Source organism: Carassius auratus, chromosome 46 (assembly GCF_003368295.1).
Source record: "Carassius auratus strain Wakin chromosome 46, ASM336829v1, whole genome shotgun sequence".
In the NCBI taxonomy this organism is placed as follows: domain Eukaryota; kingdom Metazoa; phylum Chordata; class Actinopteri; order Cypriniformes; family Cyprinidae; genus Carassius; species Carassius auratus.
Window position 1 is genome coordinate 211,362 of NC_039288.1, and position 11,332 is coordinate 222,693.

General features: G+C 45.2%; 1 protein-coding gene across 2 annotated transcripts; it reads left to right on the forward strand.

Annotated features, from left to right (window-relative positions):
- The first annotated feature begins 7,396 nt into the window (after window positions 1-7,396).
- On the forward strand, window positions 7,397-10,771 carry LOC113063792 (calcium signal-modulating cyclophilin ligand-like). 2 transcript variants are annotated; one of them, XM_026234117.1, is made up of 4 exons: window positions 7,397-7,570; window positions 8,648-8,964; window positions 9,037-9,102; window positions 9,724-10,771. In XM_026234117.1, exons 1-4 carry the CDS (start codon window positions 7,429-7,431, stop codon window positions 9,919-9,921), a joined length of 723 nt encoding a protein of 240 aa, XP_026089902.1. In that variant the 5' UTR covers window positions 7,397-7,428; the 3' UTR covers window positions 9,922-10,771. The 2 variants fall into 2 exon arrangements, with proteins under 2 accessions (XP_026089902.1, XP_026089901.1); XM_026234116.1 differs by having other exon boundaries at window positions 7,400-7,570; window positions 8,645-8,964.
- Window positions 10,772-11,332: the final 561 nt, after the last annotated feature.

Here is an 11,332-nt window from a genome sequence, read left to right on the forward strand (position 1 = left end):
TTTTTCTCTTTACTTTGTTTGTAACGCCAAGAAAGAGTTAATCTCTCATGTATGAGAGGAGTGCGTTGTCGTGTACCAGCCATTAAATGTGTGGAACACCAACTCTGCGTTTTCTCTTTCACTTAATGTATTTAACGAGTTATCCGAGAAGAAGCGTTACAATTGGCGCCCGAACAACTGAAGCTGGATCCGTCATCTGTGTGGGACCTACGGCGATGAAACCCTAAAACTAGTACGGGAGTTGGGGAGCCGTGAGAGTGTTCAATCGGCATCGTGGAAACTGGTGAGATTAGCTTGCTAAATCTGGTTGCCATGTGCGCAAGGAAGGAACACCTGTATTTCTGCGTGAGTGGATGACGCAGTTTTGTTGACAGCGGATTAATCTGCAACATTTGGACTTTGTGCTTTATTGAACATTTTGATATTGTTTACAAGCTGGTGGTGATGTTTTTTTGAACGAAATAGTTCAGTTGGAACAAAGGATTATTTTTTCTTTTGAGGGAGTGATCTAATTTAAAAATTTTCCCTGCCTGTTTTCCAAGCACAGACTGATATTTTTTTTTGTATATAATCTTTTTGGGATATTTCAGCAAGGATTTTTGTGTGTGTGTGCACGTTGAATTTGACTGCACAAGCGAACAGCAGAGATTTTTCTTTTTCAAAGACTACTTGTGGTTTATTTTTGTTGTGCATTGGAATTTCGTTTTGAACATTTTGAGGAAATAATACACCTGTTGGAACAGTTTTTCTTCATCGTGAACTGTATTTACTTATGCTGGACTGAGGAATAGTTTCAAACTCCGGACATTTTTCCATGGTCAAGTAACATTTCATTCAATTTAAAGCAACATATTCTTTTGCTCTGGGCCTATTCTGTTACGAAAAATACTAAGCTCTTGCAAAATAGACTATAACTAACTCAAAGGAATTGTTGAATTTTTTTTGAAGATTTTATTGATGGTGTGTGCATTTTAATAACGGGTTGTATTTTTCTGGGTTACATTTAGAATTTTTACAATTTCTAGATTGCTGGTTATGTAAATGCACATTAGCTGATATGGCTTATCACCCAGACTTTAACACTGACTTGACTTACACATTACCAGATTCTGCCCCCAGACAGAGACCAAAGTTACCTAAGCGTGTGAGCCTGGAGACTCAAGTGGAGCTCTTACAAGCTGAAGTATCTGTGTTGCAACAGTGCCTCAACGATTCTCTCCAGTTGCAGCAGAGTATATTAAGACGTTTTGGTCCTCCTGATGTCAACAACCCTGCAGCACCACATGTGCAGCTCCCTCCTATGGCCAGCTCTACGCCACACATCCATATTCCTCCAGACCGAATGCCATTACAAAGTACCACCACCAATAACTTTTCTCACGCAAACACGACTTTCTCACCACAGCCCAATTCTTCTGATGTGAGTAATACTAGTAGAATCCTCGCTTCTGTTCTGTACCAGTCAAGGCTTGAACCACCTGTGTTTGCGGGAGACGGACACGTTAGCCCTGAGGATTGGCTACAATCGGTCAATGTGTACAGAACCTCCCTTGATTTAACCGATGCTCAGATTCTTCTCGAGCTGCCACGGTTTTTAGCAAAAGAGCCAAAGAAATGGTTTTCAGTCCTTGACGCACATGTCGTTACATGGGCCCAGTTCTGTGATTTCTTCAGGAAAGTCTTTCTTCCTTCTGACAGCCAGGAACAAATAATGAGAGGTATCTTGGACCGTATGCAAAGCCCTGAAGAGCCCCTTCCTACTTTTGTGGCTCACATGCTAAGTGAATTCAGAAAACTGAAAACTCCTCCGCCGGAGCAAGAACAAATCGACCTTATTTGTAAACATGCTCTTGAAAAGTATAGAGTGGCTCTCTATGGAACTTCTGTTTCCTCTGGTATGGATCTTCTGCTGAGGGCTCACGAGCTCCATGTGGTCCTGGGACCAAGTAAATGTTCATTGCCTGCAATGCAGAATAAAGCTAAATTTGTCAAAGAAACCTACTGTTACAAGTGCTCACGCCCTGGCTTCACTTCTCGAACATGTCCAGACTGCAACTCACTTTCTGGAAATGGCTCACAACAAAGTGAGTCCCCTAATGCTCATTCGGAACATGCTCTTGATGCAAGAGTTACAAACGACCCTGAAAGTAGCAATGCAGGGGAAGGAAGCTCATTTGTAAGGCACAAGAGAAACTCCAAAGGGGGGAGGATGATTCGCAGAGGCAATCCTCCCTCCAGAAGATAATTTCGCCTCAACCGTCTAATGCTGCTGTTCCAGAACATCCTGTCCTTTGCCATGTGGAAGATCCCACATCACCTTCCTTTTGGAACACTCCATTTAGAGTCAAGATTAACCTACATGGCCAGGTGTTAGATGCTACACTTGACACAGGCGCATCACTTTCTGCGGTGCAAGCGGACATTGTTCAGAATCATGCCAAACTGAAGGTTAACATTAAACCATGGTCTGCTCCCCCAATCCAACTAGCAGATGGTGGGGCATGCCAACCCTTAGGGCTGACATGGTTGGCTTTTGGCTTCATGGGACAGCGTTTTTATCACAGGTTTGCCATTGTCCCACGCTTACCCTCAACCTTGGTCTTGGGGATGGACTTCATGTTGCGTGCCTCCATCACCATTCACATCCCATCCAGAACTGTTGTCATAGGCAACGATCCTTTATTAATAGAGGAGATGGAAGGCAGGGAAGTGCAGGAGCCGGAAAGCAGTTTGTTATTTATGGAAGTCCTATCTTCCGCACTTCGAGAAAAGGTTGAAGAAGCATGTCTGAGTAATGCTGAGAAGGAACAACTGTCAGGGCTACTTGAAAGTTTTTCTGATCTCTTTGACGGTCATCTGGGTCGCACATCACTAATTGAGCACTCCATTGACACGGGGAACGCCAAGCCAGTCCACCTTCCCCCTTATCGAACCTCCCCAGCTAAAAAGCGTTTGATTGAGGATCAAATAGGAAAAATGTTGAACGATGGCATCATTGAACCGGCAACAGGTCCTTGGGCAGCCCCCGTGGTGATTGTTCAGAAACCTTGTGGTGAACCACGATTTTGTGTGGACTATCGTGGGTTGAACCAGCTTACTGTGAAGGATTCTTATCCATTACCAAGAGTTGATGAGTCCTTAGACTTCCTTTCTAGAGGAAAATTTTTGACCACGATCGACCTTGCTCGGGGATACTGGCAGGTCTCCATGGCAGAAGACTCTAAATCTAAGACTGCTTTTGTTTCACATTGTGGGCTATTTCAGTTCCGTGTGCTTCCATTTGGTCTGTGCAATGCACCAGCGACCTTTCAAAGACTAATGAACAGTGTCTTGGCTGGTCTTATTTATAGGTGCTGTGCAGTCTACTTGGACGACATTGTTGTGGCTTCGCCCACTTTCAACCAACATCTCAATGACCTCAGGGAAGTCCTTTCACGGCTCAAGTCTGCCGGGTTGACCATTAAACTGGTCAAATGCCAGTTTTGTCGCAGAGAGCTCACCTTTTTGGGGTACCGCGTCTGTCCGAGTGGCATCCTGCCGGACCAGGCCAAAGTGAAGGCTGTTATGGACTTTAAAACCCCTGTCAATGTGAAGCAGGTGAGGCAGTTTTTGGGCCTATCAGGCTATTACCGACGGTTCATACAGGACTACGCCCACCACGCTGAACCACTGTTTGCGCTCACTAAAAATGATGCTCCTTTTGTGTGGGACTCTGCATGCCAAGACGCCATGGACCTTCTGAAACAAAAATTAACTTCGGCACCAGTGCTAAGTTTTCCTGACTTCTCTCTACCTTTCTTTGTTCATGCCGATGCCTGTGATGCGGGACTAGGAGCTGCACTGATGCAGAGAGATCTGCATGGCAGGGAAGTTGCTGTGGCGTATGCTAGTCGTGCCCTGCATAAATCGGAGAAACCTTATTCAACGCCCGAGAAGGAATGTCTGGCCGTCATTTGGGCCCTTGAGCACTTTAGGCCTTACATTGAGGGTCTCCATGTCACAGTCTTCACTGACCACAGCGGGCTCAGGTGGTTGATGTCCCGTCCCAACCCCACTGGCCGCCTTGCTCGTTGGTCTCTCCGCCTTCAGGACTTCGATTTCGATGTTGTCCACAAGCCTGGATCTCGAAACAAAGTCCCTGATGCGCTGTCAAGGAATCCTCTAGCAGATGATGTGCCACCAATGGACCTTCTTCCTGACTACGCTGTGATTGGTGGTCTTGATCTCCGTACGCTACCTTCAGTGACACTTACGGATCGCTCTCATGTCAGACAATTACAGCTTGATGATCCAATCACAGGTGATCTCCTCCGTAAAATGGAGGCCGCATTACAACAGGAGAGTGAGATGGATGATTGCTCTCAGTATTCCATTCAGGATGGCCTGTTGTACTTCCAAGATCCCAAACCTGCTTGCGGCATCCACCCCTTGAAATCTTTAAAGCTGTATGCTCCTGCTTCTCTCAGAAGTACCTTGCTGAGATACTACCACGATCACCCAACTGCGGGTCACTTAGGGATAACCAAGACCTTGGCCCGACTGAAACACAGGTTTTTCTGGCCTAAAATGGCATCTGAGGTGAAGAAATATGTAACCTCTTGCACGGTTTGCCAACTGACTAAACCAAGTCAGAGAAAACCTGCTGGTCTAATGGTCCCAATTCGTCCCCAAAAACCTTGGGAGTATGTTGGGGTGGATTTCGTTGGCCCTTTGCCGCGTACTCCCAGTGGAAATTCTTACATTTTGGTTTTTGTCGATTATTTTTCAAAGTGGGTCGAGATCGTGGCAGTGAGAGAAGCTACTGCTCAAGTGGCAGCAAATAAACTGCTAAGTGAAGTGTTTTCCCGTCATGGGGCCCCCACATATCTAATTTCAGACAGAGGTTCCCCTTTCATGAGCGACCTTTTTGAACGGGTGCTCACTCTTCTGGGAACAGAACATCGCCTCACAACGGCATATCACCCACAGACAAATGCCACAGAGAGGGTGAACCGGACTCTCAAGACAGCAATTCGAGCATATGTGGATGATAAACATACAACCTGGGACCGATATATTCCACAAATTTGCTTTGCACTACGAACAGCACCGCATGAGAGTACAGGTCAAACCCCGTCCATGATGTTGTATGGGAGGGAGTTGAACACTTCATTGGACCTGGTGACTCAGCCTGTCTGGGATGGAATAGAGGAACCTGAAATTCCTTATCCTGAGAGCTTACGTTTGACATTGCAAGAGGCACATGGCCATGCTAGGGCAGCCCTGGAAACCAGTCACAACAAAAGGAAGCAGCATTATGACAAAAGACGTCGCTCTGTTTTTTATGCCATTGGTGATCTTGTCAGAGTGAAAACCCACCCTAAATCAGATGCTCTGGCCAATTTTACAGCAAAACTGGCACCCTTGTACTCTGGTCCATACCGTGTCACCCAAGTTTTGTCTGATGTGAATTACAGACTTGCGAAGTTGGACACAGGACAGGATGCTGGTGTCTATCATGTGGTCAATATGCAGCCTTTCCACACTTGGAACGCATGCAGCAGCCATACACCAAATGGGTCTCAGGATGAGTCTGAAACACCAGATGAGGGGTTGGGGGACACGTTGCTGGTGAAACAGAGGGGTGCAGACCAACCTCAAGACGCTTGCTTTTCTCTGCCTAATGAGGCTGATGTTAATTGTGACGATCCTATTGACAATTCACATGACGTGACCAAGCATAACATGAGCAGTTGTCCTCGTAATGCAGACGCTGATGCTAACACATCTTCACAACATACACATCTTCCTGACTTTGACATTGATCTTGAAGGTCATCGCTACAATCTCAGACCTAGACTGGCACCTAGAATCACCTCAGGGTGGTCAGACAATAGATGGACTAACGAGTATCATACTGACAGATTGGATCTGAAGTAGTAATGTGTTTGCTTGTTTGAATTTCTCCTGTATTAAAAGTTACTAATACGCTTTACTTTCCTTGCGTAGCAGTGGGACTCTAGAAAGCATTGTTCTAATTGTTATAGTTTCATGTGTTGTGTTGAGGAAAAACAAGTAAATTGTTTTACACATTTGGATTGGTTACACAAACATTTTTTTTTTTTTTATGTGATATGCCGTTGAAAAGCATACTGTATAATGTGAAGCTGTACTGACGTGTATGCCAGTTATTGCCTTCTGTATGTAAAATATGTTTTGGGTTGATGGATTTCCAAGTTTCCATGTATGGAGTTGAATTTTACCGTTGTCCTTATGTTGTGTACGGCTGGGGACAGCCTTTTTCTTTCCGGTGGGGAATCTGTAACGGCCAAAACTATGTATTTTGCATGTATCACATTATAGTGCGGTGTGCCCTTTAAGAGACTAATCACTTGACTTGTAACGCACGCTATGTGGTGATGACGCAGAAGGACTATATGTGTGTTTAATGAGGACCCCCATGGATGATAAGTACGCTCTGCCTTCTCGTTGTTATTTTTCTCTTTACTTTGTTTGTAACGCCAAGAAAGAGTTAATCTCTCATGTATGAGAGGAGTGCGTTGTCGTGTACCAGCCATTAAATGTGTGGAACACCAACTCTGCGTTTTCTCTTTCACTTAATGCATTTAACGAGTTATCCGAGAAGAAGCGTTACAGGGTCACCACTGTTGGTGGAGCAGCTGTTTGATGTGAATTTCCCCAGTCTCACTAACTGTTGCCTATCTGTCAGAAAGCTGGTGATCCACTGACAGATAGAGCGAGGGACAGAGAGCTGGGTCAGTTTGGTCTGGAGGGCTGTTGTCCCTGTTTTGTCCAGTTGTTGCAGGATGAAGTGTGTTTAGGGGGGTATGGAGAGTTTTAACTTTTAGAAAGAATATCTCTGTGTTTGAGACTTTAGTCTTTCAACTTTACAGATCGTCTTTATGCACCAAGAGCTTGTAACACTCCAAAGACAAAGGAAAGATTGAAATCACATCATATGACCCCTTTAAATACACAGAGCCGTAGATCACTGACAAGCTGCTATTTCTGTGGTCTAATGTGATGTTTTCATGTTCTTGTTCACAATTTTATTTTATTGCTGTAATTTATAGAAAGATGACTTACTATGTTGTGTTTTTTCATCAGTTTCAACATGTACATTTTATAATAAATCAAAACTTGGATTTCAATTTTTAATGTTATTACCTAAAGATGCTATGTGAAAGTTTGAAACAGAAAATAGTGGTTTTCCTCTTTCCATTTTCTTGGTAAAGGAAACAAATTTTTTACTCAAATAAATCAGAATTGATACTTTAATTTGGTATGGTACACGCACAAGACTTTTGCAAATTAGGTCGGACTTTTATGTTGAAACGGTCTCGTCATCCATAGGGGACACTTTCGGAGAGGCTCCGCCCCTTCAGTAATAACACGCGTGTTCGTCATCAGCGTCGCGTCAGTGCAGTGATGGAGGCCGAGAGCGGAGCGCGGGAGCGGGGCAGTGCGGCGCAGAGACGCGCGGAGGTGCGCAGGAGGAGGTTACTGCTGAACTCAGAGGAGCGCATGAAGAAGATCGTGGGCTTCAGCCAGACCGAGGCGGACAGCAGGCGTGAGTCCGAGCACACTGACCTCTCACAGGGACAGATATCTCAGATGATGACTCCTATTCTACATCGGACAGTCTTCTAAACTGTTTAATTCCAGATAAAAATTAGATTTAGCCATAGGCTTTTGGAGCCCACTTCTTTATATGCAGACTAGCCAACCCGAGCATACAACACACATTGATGAGTGAGGGTTTTAAGATTGGTTCTGAACCTCAGTGTTCCTGATAAACCGTGTCTAAAGCATGGAAACACTGTGAAGATGCATGCATATATATAAAACATCACCTTAGTCCAGTACAGACATAAAAGTGGCTGCAACAAGCCTCTTTTTTACCTCAAAGGAAAGACAGGATTTGATCCTGAAGTAAAAACCCAATTTCACTTTCAGTCTTTACACCAGTTGCTGAACATGAGAACCAAAGAGAGTTACAGAATCACTCTGTTCACACACACACACACACACACACACACACACACACACACACACACACACACACAGAAGAATCCAGATCAACATGTGCTGAATCTGCTCACTCTCGGTCCGTCCCAGATCAGGAGGAGTGTGTTCTTCATCAGGTTTGTAGAAATGTAGCACTGCATCAGTGTCTCATCAATGTATGCTCTGCAGTGAATGGGTGCCGTCAGAATGAGAGTCCAAACAGCTGATAAAACATCACAATAAGCTTCTAAAAAGCTGTTTGACTTATAAACACTGCTTGATCTGTGCAGATTTCTCTCCTGATTCAGACCAGAACACTGTTATTATAGACTCATATTTGAGTTGAACATCTTAATGCTGGATGTGTGTCAGCTGTTGTCTTCTCCAGATGTTCACTGATGGACTGGAGTGCTGTGGATTATTGTGATGTTTTTATCAGACTCTCATTCTGACGGCACCCATTCACTGCAGAGCATCCATTGATGAGACACTGATGCAGTGCTACATTTCTACAAACCTGATGAAGAAACAAACTCATCCTGATCTGGGATGATCTGAGAGTGAGCACAGTTCCAGCACATGGAGATGTTGATCTGGTTCTCTCACAGACTCTGGTGTGTGGTTCTGTGTCTAACAGCAGCCAGAGTCCTGGAGCCGCGGTTCCACCTGGATCTGGAGCGGAGCGAGCCCTGGTCCTCCTCCAGCTCTCCGGTGGGTGTCTCTGAAGCGTCTGAGAGGAGCGGTGAGGATGAGGAGCGCTCTGTGTCTCCTCGCAGGGGTCTGCAGGAGTATCTGTCCTGCTTCGATGATGCCCTGAAGCTGCGAGGACAGCTGTCCGCTGAGAAGCCGTCTCCGGTCAGCGGCGAGGACGAGGAGCTGGACTCGTTCCGTGTGTTCCGGCTCGTCTGCAGCGTGGCTCTGGCCGTCTGCGTGCGCATCTTCATGTGTCAGTATCTGGTGAGTGCTGCGCAGACGCAGACGTGTGATTCTGCTCCAGAGCTCCTCTCAACTCCGTCTCTTGTGTTTCAGTCCATCTTCGCACCGTTCCTCACTCTGGAGCTGGGCTTCATGGGACTGCACAAGTACTTCCCCAAGGTTTGTCTCTGCTTTGACACTGATAAAGTAATGAGACGGACAGATTCCAGATGATGGTGAAGATCGTGCAGCACAGTGTGTGAATATGTGTGTGTGTCATGGTGTCATGGTTAACCAACGATTACACAACTTCACCGAATCTAACACAGACATGTGCAGCTCTTCCTGACACTGACACCATCACTGGAGGATTTCAGAGTCTGTGTGTCATAAAGATCAGATCAGAAGTGATGATAGTCTGATGAAGAGAGTGTGTAATATACGTCCAGTCCAGTGTTTCAGCAAGGCTCTCTCTCTCTCTCTCTCTCTCTCTCTCTGTGTCTCTCTCTCTCTCTCTCTCTCTCTCTCTCTCTCTCTCTCTGTGTCTCTCTCTCTCTCTCTCTGTGTGTCTGTCTCTCTCTCTCTCTCTCTCTCTCTCTCTCTCTGTGTCTCTCTCTCTCTCTCTCTCTGTGTCTGTCTCTCTCTCTCTCTCTCTCTGTGTCTGTCTCTCTCTCTCTCTCTCTCTCTCTCTCTGTGTCTCTCTCTCTCTCTCTCTCTCTGTGTGTGTCTCTCTCTCTCTCTCTCTCTCTCTCTCTCTCTCTCTCTCTCTCTCTCTCTCTCTCTCTCTCTCTCTGTGCTCAGGTGCAGAGGAAGTCTCGGAGCACGGTGCTGACGGCGGCGCTCCTGCTGTCAGGGATCCCTGCTGAAGTCATCAGCCGCTCCATGGACACCTACAGGAAGATGAGCGACGTCTTCTCGGACCTCTGCGTCTACTTCTTCAGCTTCATCATGTGTCACGAGCTGCTGCTGCTGACCTCCTGCATCTCAGCACACATTTAACGTCCTCCTCAGTGGTATGAATCTCATTTGACGTAGTGTTCATCAGTTAGAGATTCTGACCGCTGTGAAACTAGTGAAGCTGCGACTGAATCATGTTTCACCACCAAATCCAAAGAAATTCAAGTCTGTTTTTGGGACCATAAGGCAATAGTTCAGCCAAAAATGAACGCTAGCTGTAAATGTGTTCACTCTCGGTCCGTCCCAGATCAGGAGGAGTGTGTTTCTTCATCAGGTTTGGAGAAATGTAGCACTGCATCAGTGTCTCCTCAATGGATGCTCTGCAGTGAATGGGTGCCGTCAGAATGAGAGTCTGATAAAAACATCACAATAATCCCCAGCACTCCAGTCCATCAGTGAACATCTGGAAAAGACATTTTTGGCTGAATTATTCCTGTCATCTGTTTCTCATGGTGACGTGATCCAGATGAATGAATCCCAGCAGCGTGAGTGAAGGATGACGCCGGTTCCTGAGCAGTGTTCTTGTGTTGTTTGTGCACACAGACAGTCTGCTCTCACTAGATCTGTATACGAGGTCCAGAGCTGATCACTAATGGCCATGACGAGGTGACTCCTGAGTGTTCATGTGCTGCAGGTCTTCAGACATCACTGATGCTGGTCTGCATGATCTGTGATCTGTATTTAATTGAATGTGAATGCCGTTCTGTTCTGTGGATTTGGGCAGCAGATGCATGTAACACTGTTTCTCATGTATGACAGAGGTTTAGTTTCTCTCAGTGATATGAACTCTGACACATGGCTGCCTGTGATTGTAATAATATCTTTGATTATGTACAGTCGGAGGGAGAAGCTACTGTGAACACAATAAACATCAGTGTGTCCTTCAGACTGATCCCTGTGTGTGTGTGTGTGTGTGTGTGTGTGTGTGAGAGAGACAATCATCAAAAGCGGAGAACCTTCAGGACCAGCGCTTGCTTGGTTATCATTTTATTGCCTTTTGTTTCTCTCACATATTTTAGAAATCATCTAAATTAGATATTATTAAACGGTTTGGCAATCAAACATCATGGAAGTCCTGTATCAGGCTCCTCCCCTTAATGGGTGGAGCCAAGTGTCATATTACTGCAGTGTTTCATAATGAAAACTTATATCTTGACAAAACACACATCTGTTAGATAGAGTCCAAATAATCCTACAGTTTGTGATAGAAGTAATATTGTGATAAAAACGATACATTTGTGAAAAATCCCAGGAGTTTGTGTGTCACCTGGTGGCTGTTTTTGGTACAGCACATATACTCTCACAGGAACCTCTGCTTTAGTGAGATCAACTTCAAATGTGGAACATAGCTCAGACATATGGCTTTGAGTTCAAAACAATGTTAGATTCCAAACTGTTCTGTACAATGTTAATTAAACAATCATAAGTACAGTAAATATTCCTTACAAGAAAC